The 14,554-nt window shown below is 41.6% G+C and overlaps 1 protein-coding gene across 3 annotated transcripts in view; it reads right to left on the bottom strand.

Moving 5' to 3' along the window:
* Positions 1-14,554, bottom strand: part of PRDM16 (PR/SET domain 16) — a 435,888-nt gene that overhangs the window by 5,009 nt on the left and 416,325 nt on the right. For 2 of the 3 annotated variants that reach the window (XM_073316649.1, XM_073316650.1), the window contains exons 13-16: positions 8,758-8,927; positions 7,105-7,279; positions 3,126-3,356; positions 1,272-1,446 (exon numbers count right to left, since the gene is read on the bottom strand). In XM_073316649.1, coding sequence (XP_073172750.1) covers positions 1,272-1,446; positions 3,126-3,356; positions 7,105-7,279; positions 8,758-8,927 — 751 coding nt within the window. The remainder of the gene's footprint in view (positions 1-1,271; positions 1,447-3,125; positions 3,357-7,104; positions 7,280-8,757; positions 8,928-14,554) is intronic. The other variant, XM_073316651.1, reaches the window with a different exon arrangement.

Here is a 14,554-nt window from a genome sequence, read left to right as displayed (position 1 = left end):
CAACCCCCACCTCAACTTCCTGGCCCCAGTCTTAAGCAGTCACTATAAAGTAGCCTTAGGGTTTCCAGCACAGTCCCCTTTGACCTTTAATTAAAGACCCACCTCTATTAGGCAACTGCATTTAGTTGCATCTTTGGGTGATCTTTAACATAAATTGTATTATATTCCTGTTGCTTAGAGGAAAGAACGACGCCAAGTACAGTAGCTAATCTCATCCCCAGTAAAACCTGAAGCAGAGGTAAATATACTCAAACCTGCACTGGTATTCTTAAAAGAAGCATTTGAACTATGTGGCCTCTTTTAAGCAGATAAGAACAGATGGTTAATGGCAAAAAGTTTGCAGGTTTTGTGCAGAGTGTTTCTCTGAAGCTTGTCTCAACGTATCCTCTTTGTTCTGGTAATGTGGCTGGACATCTCACAGAACGGCTCCCTCATGAGATCTGTTGCTGCTTTATTTGGACCAGGATGCAAACTTCATGAGAACAGAGCCCCTCATGCCATTTCTGCTTATGGCAAAACCAGCGAGCACAGAGCCATGCTAATTTAAAAAAAAAAAAATTTCCAAGCTCTTTCAAACTTCAGGATTTTGTTTTGAGTTTTGGAAGAAGGCCTGCATCAGCTTCTGCTGTGCCTGAACTGGTATGTCTTTTGATAAGAAGGGGGATTTTATCTTAAAGGTGCAGTGGCATTAGGTTTAAAGCTTAATGCACAAAACAATGGCATTTTCTAAATTTGCTTAAGATGATGCAATTCTCCAAGCAAGTCTAGAAACTATAATTCTGAATCAGATTTTATGTTTTTATTATTAAATCCTGTTATATTTTACTGCTGTTTCAAAGGGCCAGATGCTCAACTGGTGTAAATTGTCATTATTCCAGTGAAACCAATATATTCCAATATATACCAGCTGAGGATTTGGCCCAAAGTTTGTAACAATTGCATTATCATATTTCTATATACATTTCTATAGACAGATACAGATAGATAAACTACATCGCTATATAGCTATAAACCTGCACTCACTCCACAAAGTTATAAGGGTATGTGAAACTGATTATATACAATATGAGTTAACAATTCCCTCCCAACTCCTATTTTTCCTGGACTGCAACATGGTAGCAAACAGATGTGATTTACAAGTTAGTCTTCACCATCAGAATTCCAATTCAGCATGGACAGAACACAGACTTGGCTAAAGGAACCCAGCTGTTTGATAATCCCATGCTAAATGCTGGAGGTAAGCTCGATAAAATGTTCTGTCATATACCTACCTGGTTTTTAGCCTGCCTGTACAGAGTCTGTTTTATTGTCTCAGAGTCTAAGGTGGAATTAAACACATCTTTAACTTCAAATGCTTCCTCGGCTGCTTTGCGAAGATCCAGCCCCTTCCCAAAATTCGGCATCTGCTCCAAATCTAACAAGCCGGCTTCGTCCTCCTCAATACACCTGTACCAATGACCAGGGGAAGGGGTTGACCTGTTGTTAGCTCATCTCACCGTTTACAGTCTAACCAATGTGTGTGTTGCTAACTCAGTGCCTGCATGCACATACCATGGGGTTCTCACAAGCCACATGCATGAAGAGACAGACAGACAGGTGGACCAAAAAATGCACATGATGCAAGGAGCAAAGAAAAAGTGGAATGCATGGTTACGCACGTACATCTCAAGCATTAGTGCTACCATATGTTGTGTGGTTACCATTTTCATTCTGGTCTCCGATTCAGAGATGCCTGATTACTAGCTATTCCCGAAAGTTGGGGGAATAGAGCTACTGCACCAAATTCCCCAGGGTTTACAATAGGCTTAATTGGAAAACACTGACACACTGAAAAAACCCTTTGAATATAATAATACTTTGCATGATATGGCACTTTTCATCCATAGATATCAAAGCATCATTAGTGGATAGAAACCTGTGGCACAAGAGAGGCTAAGATCTATGATTTCAATAGTGGACTTCAATGTTGAGTGCCCAATGTTTTGGACCAACTTTAGATACTTACGGCCTGATTTTCCCAAACACCAACGACCCCAATGGAAGTCAGTGGGAGTTGCAGGTGCTCCTCCCCTCTGAAAATACTGAGAGTCAAAAATAGACTTTTCCTGAACATTTAGGCTTAAAGTAACTTAAATGCTAGAGTGCATAGTGAGTCAATGGCAGAGTGACGTATAGAAGCCTGATTTCCTGCCCTATCTACAGGAGCATACTTTGGATGAACTTTGGCATGCCAGCTCATGGATGCAAAGCAACAGATTTTGTGAAAGGCAAGTCGGTAAGAGAGCTAACAGAAGGAGTGGATTCCATTTTGCACCATTGTTTATATCTTTACAATCAAACACTGCTATAGTTTATTGCGCTTTCTAATGTACAGTTATCCTAGGGTTCTTTCACGCTAATGTTCTACCTCATAGTGTAAACTACGTCTGCAGCAGATAGTTGCCTATTTTTGTTTACACAGCTTTACACTGGGATGCTTTGTATTATCAACCTGGATAGGCACCTGAGTAAAACAGAATACCAATTAAATGTTTCAAAAGTGTCCTTTTTGTACCTGCAAGTGTCTTCCTGGTGGTTTATGAACCAGGGTGCACAGCATGGATGGCACAAAAAGCAAACAAAGGCATGGGGACACATCCACTCTGCCCACACAAAGGCCAGCCGCACCATCTCATCTGAAATTAATGCAAGGCCTTATATCCTGAGACAAGAGGATGCTGCCATTTTGCTGCAGATAACATGGGTGGGGTAGTGGAAAACTGCCATTATCTAGATTTCCTTGCATCAGCTCTCTTTTCACTGAACAGGGTTTTAAAAATTGAGACATTGACACTGTGTCAGGTAGAAGAGTTCATGATACATTGAGGAGGCTGGTTTTTTCATGTGCTAACTGTTTGCCTTTCCCGCTTTGCATTTTTCAGGCCTTGTGTATCTGTCTTCTTATATTTTTGCATTTCAGTTTATTTATTTGTGCTCTCCACCATGGTGAAAATGAAGTTCCTAGGGCAAACTGGAGGTATGATTCATGGTTTGAAAAATAAAGTGATACCACCCATGACCTGCTAATGACACAGGGTGAGAAATCTAACCCCATTGTGCTTCCCAGAGGAAATGGCCCCACCCACCTTTGGGTATGGTCAAAGCTCATGGTGAGGGATGTGGGCTCTTCATCCTCCTCATCCTCAAACGTTCCTTGGGGCTCCGTCGTGGGTGATACTGTTTCATCCTGTGACTTCCCTGTCAAGCTGTCGTCATCTTCCTCCTCCAATTCTTCCTCCTCCTCATCCACATCTTCTGGTTTCTCATTTGCTATCCCATGACACTGGGAGTTGCTATCAACGTCTTGGATTTCTGGCCTGGAATGTTTGAGCACCGGGGAAGGAACCAAGATGTCAGTTGATAGCAGCAATTGCATTGCCATTTTGGTGCAAGATTCAGGCATTTAACCATTTATTTGTTATTTATGGTTCAGAATGGCTGGGGACAGAAAATACCTATTAGATAAGCTATTCCTTACCAATGCAAGATTGTTCTCTACAGTGTCTAAGAGCTAATGGAGTGTGTCAAATATATTCCATTCTTAAAACTAGATTTTGTCCAGCCTGGTTTTAAGTATCTTCACCCTTTGCACTGTAACTTCTGTGGGCCAAAGGCCATGTTTATCTCTGTGCTTATAGTATCAAAATAACCACTCGCCTATCAACAAAGCTCCACATTGGGATAGGTTTCATTACAAACTTTCCCTAACGGCCAACGTACATCTTCTTTTGCCCCATTGCCCCTTGCTATACCCATATGGACATAAGAGTAAGTAAGCTGTCAGCAAAATAAAACAAACCAGGTTAAGAGAACAAGATCCCATTTGGTAACAATATGTAGTTGGAACAGTCTGAGATGCTGCTAGATCGAATGATAGAAGTTTAATTTTAACATCTTCATCAAGAAAGTTTCCACAACCAAATTAATTATAAAATCAGGAACATCATTGTCCTGTTGCTTTTGTCGAATGTAGGTTACACTAATTACATGGAGGTCCCATACAAACATTTTTAGCTTTTTTCTTAAACCAAAACAAAAAAGCTTTCAAACTTGGTATCAGCATTGAATGGTTATTTGTAAAAACAACAGAGCAGCAGGGACATAATTACAACTGGCTCTGGAACGGAGTGACATTTGTACAACACAGAATGTGCTTTTGGGTTCCCCTGTAGATTAAATATCACTCAGTCAAAATAAGATTTAAAAAATTAAGGGGAAACTCAGATGTTTTCCAAGCCCTGGATCTTGTCACTCAGTCTAAACACATCATCAGCATGTTTGTTTTAGAGAATTTTGATCGATTTTCTTTAAGGTACAGGCCCAAATTTGATTCTCCCTCTGGATCAATTATACCAGCCTTCGAAGGAGTTCTCCTCTTGTCTATTTTTTTGTCTATATCAGGCAAGGTTGAAAGATTCCTAATTTCCCTCAGGAAATACAGTGAACCTTCCCCCCCCCCATTTTATTTCCACGTGTGCAATCTAAACAAAAGCTCTGGTGAGAAGTCTGTATCTGAGATGGGGTTACTTTATCTTGCTTTCAGGGCTGAGATGAAGGCAACAGAGTAGGGAACGAAATGGAAAACATGTCTAAATTTCACATGTTTACAAGCATCCTTGGTGAAGTGAAGTGTTTCATTCCACATGTAAAGTTCTAAAAGACTGTCACAACTGTAGCACTGGCAAAGAACACAAGGCTGGCCTGCTGGTAAGTTCAGCGCTGAATGCAGCGTAATCATCCAGCATCAGCACAATTTGTTCTTTGTTTATGAACGCAACAGAATATCCAGGGCTGGGTTCATGAGTGATGGAGAAAACGAAGGGAGCCATAGGAATAGCGCTGGGCAAACACCAAACTTTTTTTCCCCAGGAAAAAATAAACATTTGGCAACATCTAAACATTTGGCAAATTCTGGTCAGTTTCACCTAATTGTTGATTTGGGGACTTCCCCCCTCCTACCAAAAAAGGAAAAAATAATCTGAAAAAAAGGAAACATTTTGATTGGAAATTTTTTTCTATTGAAACATTTCAATTTTTTTTTGTTTGAAACAACTTTGTTTAAAAATTTCTTTTAATTTTACTTTAAATATCAAAAGGGTTAAAGAATAGCAGAGTGAAGAACAGAACTGAAATGTTTCATTCAACCCAAAGCAATTTTTTTGAACTTTTCAGTTTGCCAGAAATTTCTAAAATATTCCTGTCCTATGTGAAACAATTTTTTTTTCCTTTTTGAAATAGCCATTAAATTGAAAATGACGTTATTCACCCAGCTCTACTTGGGAAGGGGGACTCAATGTAGCAGTGAGCCCGAGATGCCAAGTGACTTTTGATGGGAAGGGGATGAAGGGGGAAGTCAAAGGGACAAATTAAGACTTGCTGTGAGCCAGTGCAGTTCCACAGAAGCTAGCGGCACTCACCAGAGGTCTAAATTTGGCCCAAGGAGTGCAAAGTGTGGAAGGACAGAGAGCTCATGTCTATTCTATACAAACAAGCTATGAGAGGTTGAAAAGGGAGTCTGGGTGGGAAGGGGCTTGTTGGAAGCATCTATATGGGGAGAGGGCGATAGTTTTCTGAAGGGGCTGCACTTTGGTGGATCTGGGCCACATTTCCTGTTAAGCCACTGCCATTAATGAGCCTGTTCTGAAGGGCTCTCTTTGATGGGAGGGGGATTTTTTTATGTGGATCATGTTTCAGGTGAAAAGGGTGAGGCCATTTACCTACGTCTGCTTCCATGCTGAGGTCTAAGCTCAGCCTCAGCGATGGAACACAGCACTCGGTTTATTTCCATCCAGGCAGGGTCAAAAACCAAGTCATTACACACGTGGCTTTACTGACACCTACGACGGTACATTCCTCCTCATCCCTGCTGGCAGTCTTGAACCAAAACCCAGATCTGGTGCTTCTGTGCTCCTTTAGCAATCTCCTGGCTTCGGTGAGATGGTCTGAGTGGTTGGAGGGGGACAGTTCAGCAATAACGGATATTTTTAGGTAGGGGAGAATGAGGTTTTCACAAGTCGTTCGTATTGGGGATAACACTGCAGAATACAATCAGCTCCCGCAAAGCTGCATTTGCTCCAAATTTGCCTCCACTAATTGTTCTGTGGCCATTTCCCCAGGCTCGAGTGGTTTCACACTGAAGGTACATTAGGGTATGTCCACACTGCAAAGGAAAACCCGGGGCAACAACTCTCAGACCCTGGGCCAATTGACTGGGGCTCATGGAGCTAAAAATAGCAGTGTAGACCTTCCTGCTGGGATGGGAGCCTGGGCTCTGAGACTTGGTGCCGTGGCTTTTCCCGTGCCGCATTGGACTCTGTGACACTTGGAGCTGGGTGATGAAAGGAATTAAAGATATATGGTGGCCAGGCCTCTGGAGTAGAAATGCACCAAGAGGAGTTGCAGAACTCTCCCAAGAACAATATTGATCCCAGAGGCAAACAAGAAACTAAACGTCTGTGTATCATGAAAGTCAAAGAAGACCAGACTCTTAAACCAAGGCTGAGTTTTGAAAAGTGAACCTCTTGACATATGATGAGTGTCTGATTCTTCCTCAGTAGTGCCCTTCCCCACTGAATTCTGTGCTCATGGGAGGGTCCTCCACTTACACTCGCTCCCAAAGACAGCACTTCCTTTCCTCACACGCTGCACACCAGTTTGAGCTGTACCACTCATTCTGTGACAGGAACTTTGGCTCCTTAGAGACTTAGACTTCTTTTACAGAGCTTTCCAAGGCTTTTCTGCTAACCTGATGGATCACTTGATGGTTACCTGTTCTGTTCATTCCTTCTGAAGCACCTGGCACTGGCCACTGTTGGAAGACAGGCTACTGGGCTAGATGGACCTTTGGTCTGATCCTGTATGGCCGTTCTTGTGTAATTTCTGCCACAAACAGAAAAGAATTGGGACGCTCTGTATAAGGAGTCTAAGTTGAGTGCCTTGCGGGATTCTCATTATTACTCTAATCTCTTCAGACTATTTGAAATCAAGCCCTGAACATGCAGATGGCTGGCCAGCCTTTGAACAGTCTGGTAAGAAGTGTCCATTAGTGTGGCTTTGTTTGTTTACCTTTTATCTGTTAAAGTTGATGCTTGATTCAACTCGCTATTTGCAATAAAATTTCTGATTTCAGAGAAATACGAGTCCTCTTTCTCATCTAAAAGTGCATGGTTGTCTGGCTCCGAGTTTGGGGAGGAGGCACTGGTCCCAAGGTGGTTAGTAATGACTCCAGAGTGCTGGCTCACTGCACAGGGGACAAGGGACAGGAGAAAGAATCAGATATTGCCAACACTGCTCTCAACAGAAAACAAGGAGGAAAATTAACGCAATAAAGCATTTACTGCATGGTAAGAATTTACATTGAAAGAAAGTTTCAGGAAACAAAAATCTTGGCAGAAAAAGTGATATCTTCCAAAAGTGAATGTGCACAGAGAGACATAATTAGTATCTGTACAGGGACGGGAAATATTATTAAGTACTGTTATCTAGCTATCCTAGGTTCTTCACATAGTGCACAGTCAACCTATGGAACTCCTTGCCGGAGGATGTTGTGAAGGCCAAGACCATAACAGGCTTCAAAAAAGAACTAGATAAATTCATGGAGGATAGGTTCATCAGTGGCTATTAGCTAGGATGAGCAGGAATGGTGTCCCTAGCCTCTGTTTGCCAGAAGCTGGGAATGAGCGACAGGGGATGGATCACTTGATGATTACCTGTTCTGTTCATTCCCTCTGGGGCACCTGGCACTGGCCACTGTCGGAAGACAGGATCCTGGGCCAGATGGACCTTTGGTCTGACCCAGAAGGGCCATTCTTATGTTCTTATTTTCTTATCTGCCCCCCCACTACTGCAGTATCTGAGCACCTCGCAAGCTTTAATGAATTTATCATCACAGCACTGTGGGCAGGTAGTTATGGTTCCCATTTGACATATGCAGGAACGGAGGCATGGAGAACTGAAGGGCCAGAATTTTAAAAGTATCTAGGCACCTAAAGGTACAGATAGGCACCTAATGAGATTTTCAAACATGCCCAGGGCACTTTTGAAAAGTCTTATGGGGCTTCAATACCTTTAATAAGTGACTTGCCCAAGGTTACACAAGGAGGTTGGGACAGAGCAGGAAACAGAATCCATGTCTCCGAAGTCCCGACCCAAAGCACTGCACCACGCTTCCTCTCTGTTACTATGGAGTTAGCAGTTCTAAATAATACGTCAAGTTCGTACTGTCACATACACAGTTCAGTATTACTGGCATTTACGGTATAAAAACATTGGAGAAGAAGAATTCATTATAAACTTCTGTTTCTATTTGCTTGTAGCTTTTTGAAGAAATTTCTTCTTGGCTGATAGTTCATATATTGGGTTTCAATACACAGGTTCCTTCTCTCTCTTTGTGGGGTTGGTTTGTTAGATTTTTGCTTATGTGAAAAACAACTTATCTGCTTCCGTTATGTGAGCATCTAAAAATATATTATTTCAGCTTTAAAAAAGTTTGTGTGTGTGTGTGAGTGAGTGAGAGACAGAGATACACAAACACATTTCTTTGTAATTTTAGAAATGCAACATCTAAAATAAATATTTTTCTTTTGCTGACCACTAATATTCATGTACAAGAATGGATATTTCCATGAAGATTCTCACATGTGACCCAGAGTGACTTAAACTGAGGATTTCTCTCTCCAGTGTCCCGAACAGAATTACACAGCAGGGTTGACTCCCTACCTGGCACATTCTCATGTTCATGCTTCTTAAGGTGTCGGTCCAAGTTGGTCTGCTGCCCAAAGCATCGGTTACACAGGTGACATTTGAATGGCTTCTCCTTGTTATGGATGTTTCGAACGTGCCGCTGGAGGTTAGAGGAAATGCTGAATGACCTGTCACAGTATTTACACCTGAAAAATAGAAGCAAATGCCAATGAGTGCAACCGAAGGGGGAAAAAAAACCTACCATCAAACATTGCTCTATAAATCTTTATTTGACTGTGGACCTGGAAAGCATGGGGCATTAATCATCTCAGACAATTCTGATATTAGTATTATTCAAGATGCAGAAAGAAGGGGTTAGGATTAATTAAGAGGTTAGCCAGTCCAAACAAATAGGAACTTAAAAGTAAATAATTACTTTTCCATGTACCACCACAAAAGGAGAATTTATGTCTCTCAGGTTTCTTATTTTGTAAAGAAAGAAGAAGGGGGAGAAGGAGATAGAAAGGAAGAGAAAGAAAAGCCCATTAACTCGTAGATTTACAAGTGACAGTCATTTGGAGATAAAATAGGCTAGTAATTTTTTGTGAAATTTCTAAAGGGCTGAAGGAACAAAGAGGCGCTCGAGGTGTAGGCCTATTAGAATATAATTTAAAATAATTAATTAATATGTATATTGTGGTAGTACCCAGCATCTGCAAAATAATCTCCAGACACAGAGGGAAATGCACTCCCTGCCCTAAGGAGTATATGCAATCTAAAAATAAAACTATGATTTATTTAGCAAATGATCACGCAAACCAGAAATGGCATTTGTAAAGGTGGAGGAAACCTACCCATTGGTGGGAAGTTAGTGAATGTAAGGAGCCATGGAAAAGAGCATTGGGAAAGATTCTCCCTTTCAAATAAGTCTCTGCAGAACCCACAGTTGATGTGTCAGCAGTTCATTTCCAAACTACGCTCCAACACACTTTATGTTCAATGTCTTTGAAACAAAGTAGGAGTATAGAGGCTTTTGCAAATGCAATGGCTTTGTGAGCCCAAACCCTCTGCACTCACTTGTATTGAGGAACAAGAATGTACCTAACTTACTGAAGAGGGCAGCTCTGAGCCACAAGGAAGGGTTTCAATATTGAAGATATCAAATGTTAAGTCCTTTTTATATCAGTCTGAATCTCATCAAGTTTCCTTTCCCCAAGTCCCATCACCACAATCCGCAACAACAGTGGAATTCTTTCTCCTCTGTGGACTTTTGCAAATCGTTTAAACTTTCTGGACCAATTTCTGCACTCACACCAGCATAAATCCTGAGTAACTATACTTACTTTAAAGGGAGTTGCTCTGGATATATACGGGCATAACCAAAAGCAAAATTTGGCCCATTAAACCCAGCTCCTGCAGAACACAACATAAACCCTGCTGTTGGCCAAGTCTTGTTAATTTTCTGAATGTTCCTAGTCCCATTTACTTCAGTGAGAGGCCTTGGGTGTGAGGAAGGCAATCAGGGTTGGACTCGGTTGTACCATTTAGCTCTGAAACTAGATTCAGCCCACCAGTAAGACATAATGTTGTTTTTTTAAAAAACATAAAAGATTCAAATGAGGGAGATGTGGAAGTGTCAAAAATCTATGCTAGGGTGGCACACACACCTTCTGGATGTGCTGCAGCTGTGCCTGTGGCTTGGTCTCTAAAAATATATTCATATTATTGTTGGAAGTAACAGAGATAGACAGTATATATGAAACTCTCCCTCCAAATATTTATGGATTCCACATCCACCTCTGTGTTCCCTACTGTTAAATCACAAATGAGGATCAAGACATTAGCTATAATGTAACTTCATCCTCAACACACGAGGAAACGCACCCAGTCTTTTGCTTTATCACATTTTTTTCAAACTGCCTTTCTCCAAAATTCTTTTCCAAACACATTTCTTTTTTTAACTCAACTCTTACAACATGCAAACTGACTCAGCGATGAAAACAGAGCACGCTGCCTCTTTGGACGCTTGCTTTTGTTGACAACAAGAAAGCCAAAAAACCCATGTTCTGTATTGATGACTCAACATGCACAAGTTTTGTACAGCGCCCTTTCCCTCCCCCAAATTGAAGGGTCTGATTTATATTTATATTGAGCATCTGCGGCTTCTACTGACGCCACCTGAAGATGAGGGTGCTCATGACTTCTTGTAATCAAGATTAAAAGGTCCAAATAACAACATGTCCCGATTATTCCATAGACACCTGGCTACCAATTCTTCCTCTTTGTTTTCTATTCTTTGGAACTATAGTAAGAAAGGACAATTAAGAACGTATGCCTTTTGGCTCATCAGTGTCATATTTTTGTATGTACACAATACCCACCTACACACAGAGCTAACCACACCATAAATAAACAAAGGTGATGCTAAAATTGGCAGGAACCCCCCAATTAAACCAACCCAAAAGCATGTTAAGCCACTCCAAGAAACTCTCTATTAGCTGAATGAACAACTGCCGCTTCCAAAGAACAGGCCGTCACACTGAGAAATTGAGTTCGAACAATGTGTGTGCTGTAAAACAATGGAGAAATTCTCAGAAATTCACAAGGTTTGACTAATCAAGGGATTTGAGGGACGCTGTCCATGGGTGAGAGTGTTTGGGAGGAGGGAGGGGCACACACACCATAGCTCTGGCAGTTCCCACAGTGGGTATGACCACAGATCACACCGGCAGGTCAAACGTCACTGGAAGTGCAGGAAAGCAACACCCCAAGGTCACTCCTGTTTTGATTCGAAGGTACATCAACCCTTACCCTGGCTTCAGGCTTCTAGCAATATAAAAAGGAAGGGGACAGGGACACTGTAGAATGACACAGATCTCTAGAAAGGGACACAGGTCATTTAGCTTCTTGAATGCAGAAGCTTCTACCTCTCTGGCCTTGACTTCTGCAAACTTGCCCCCCTAAGGTCCGCTCCAAATGCTGGTAAGACTAGCCTTCTGGCTACTGCTCCAGCCACATGCTCTGACTACCACTACTCTGGCCACTGCGCTCCAAGTAGCTCTTAACTAGCTGCTCCGTCACCTCCACACCAAACACAAGCTTCTTGTCTTTGTGTTCAAGGCTCTTCACAACTGAGCCCTGCCCCACTTTGCTCTAATAACCTCTCCTTAGCATCTCCCTCCTTCACTCAGGCAGCGACACCAGCCTTTGCTGTCCACCAGTCAGTGTCTTGTGGATTGGAAATACTCCTTGATAAAAACCCATACAGCTTATTCCTCATCCTCCCTCAAATCCCTCCTTAGAGCTCCCCACACCACCCTGCCTGCTGAGCGTGACTAGATTGGTGAGAACTCCTTCCCCGGCCTTCCTTTTCCTGCTCCCTTACTCTTCCTGACTCTACCATTCCTCACCCGACCTCTACCCGCAGTTAAAAAATTAAACCCCATCCAAACATGTAATTCCCCAAGTGGTGCCAATTGCTCGTATGTTATAACCCAATCCCTTCTGTCTGCTCTGTGTCTTTTAGACTGTATGCCATTTGGGGTAGTGACTGCCTCTTATCTGTGTTTGTACAGTGCCTGACACAATAGGGCTTCAGTCCTCACTGGGGCCTCTGACTGCTACCATAATATAATTGTTTACTGCTGCTGCTGTTATTGTAGGTCTACTTGCCACGTCCGGCTCACATTACTCACATGAGAAGTTCCAGGGACTTCAAAGGGAGTATGCATGAGTAAAGCAAGAAGGATTTGGCCCCATGTTTGTCAGTTTATTTAGATGTTCAGGAAGCCTTTGAAAAGTTCGCTTGACAGGCCCTTGCTTTAACTATGAGCTATGGGGATCCAGGGTAGGATACGGAGAATGGATAAAGAGCTTGTTAAAAAAACAGAAAACAGAGGGACATGTGAAGGGAGGTATTTCTAATGTCTGTGAGTGCAGGGACGAGGGAGACGTACTGTATTAAATGTGGTCCCAGAGGGGTCAGAACTTGGATCTCTGCTGGTTTTAATCTAAATAAATTACCTCGACAGAGAGACCAACTTTAAATTTAGGGAAGAGGTAAATGCAGAGGCTGAAGGAACATAGAACACAAAAGGAGTTGCATTTGGTTTGTAAACGCACTGACAAATTGCCAGTGAAATTTATTGCTGAGCAATTTAAAATAATACACCAGCAGGCTCAAAAATAATAAGCAGGAACAAATGATGGATAGCAATGAGCCAGAGCCGGGGAACTTTGAGAAAGATCTCAGAGAAATAGTGGACAACCCTTCAGAGCTCAGGGAATACGGAGACATGGTTTAAAAAGCCAGTAGGAGAGGCAAAAGCAGATAGAACAATGATGTATAACATTGTGTAACGGAGCTAGTCACCATGGAACTAAGATACTCTGATTAAATCACAACTGGGATATGATGGTGCCTTGTTCTTACTACACTATAAGTAACATGATTCCACTTGTAAAACTTTACATTTATTTGAAGACTCAATAACATGGGCTGTAAAGACAGTAAAAGCCTGTAAACATATGGGTCCATATTCCTTCCCTATGTAACTTCCCAGTCTTGAGTGGAGTTTCACCAGAGATGCATTTAGCCCAGGGTCTTTAACAGAAAACAAGAAAGAAGAGATTTTTATTGACCTATACGCAATCTTAAATGACATGGTAAATGTCAGCTGTAGCTGTTAGTTTCAACTTAGTGCAGACAACAGGACAGGGGGGGCCGAAAAGGAAATGAAAGAAAAACAAATTCAAAACAGACGTCAGGAAGCACATCTTTATAGAAAGCATCGCAGATCTAGGGAACAACGTAACAGCAAGGTTGCCAAGGCTCCAGGATTGGGTGTAATTCAAGAATCAATTAGATGGCATCCTGGAGGGAATGGACTTTTGAAAGAGGGAATAAGCCTTGTTGAACCAAATGGCCTTTGCTTGTTCTTGATTCTGGTTTTATGTAGTTTCAAAGCAGGAGGGGGAAAGCCCCCACAAAACACCCTTGTATTCTTGTGTTTTAAACAGTAAGAGGGTCATTAAAAAAACCTGCTTCTTCTGAATCTTGCCTTGCAGTCCAAGGAGAAGGATGACAGAGCCCTGTTTTTTTACTACCTGAGTTGCCAGAGAAGTTTGACATTATTTCACAATAAGCCAAACTTATTTTGTCCTCCTCTGAAGGAAATTGAAATAGTTAAGTTTGATTGCTTTGTTTTATTCTTGGGTTCTGAAACATACTGTTGAATTTTAGACCAGATGGGGGAAAAGAACTGTAAATAGGAAAGAATGCCACCTAAATCCGCTGTATCACATAGATGTGCACATGTCATGATACAGTCAAATCATCTTTAGCCATTTTGCTTTTAAATACATATGTACAGTACATTAGTATGTGTGGCTCAGTAACAAAATAAGTAGCACTTTAAAATTTCAAAACATTGTACAAACTTTAGTTAATTAGCTCCCATCATGTAATGTATTTTTTCCATTTTACAGATGGGGAAACTAAGACAGGTAAAGTGACTTGCCAAAGGTGAGACAGTTTATCAGTGGCAGTCAGGAACAGAACCTACATCTCCTGATTTGCTAATTCTTGCTCTAACAAGACTGCTTCTGTATTTGTGCATGTACATTTGTATCTCTGGGTCTGTGTTCCATGTAGGTGGTTTTGTTCATGTTTGTGCACATGTGAGTTTAAATAATCTTCCAAATTACAAGCGTGAACACAGGAACTGCTTAAAGAATCAAAAGAAAAGTTGCAACAAGAACAAAAAAATCCTGAGAATCAGCCAGGTTCCTTTACCCAGACAAAGTCAATGTTTGCTAAAAAAGCTTTCAGAAC

This window comes from Lepidochelys kempii, chromosome 18, assembly GCF_965140265.1.
Source record: "Lepidochelys kempii isolate rLepKem1 chromosome 18, rLepKem1.hap2, whole genome shotgun sequence".
Lineage (NCBI taxonomy): Eukaryota > Metazoa > Chordata > Testudines > Cheloniidae > Lepidochelys > Lepidochelys kempii.
The sequence above is the reverse complement of the archived record's forward strand: the minus strand, read 5'-3'. Positions and strand labels throughout refer to the sequence as shown.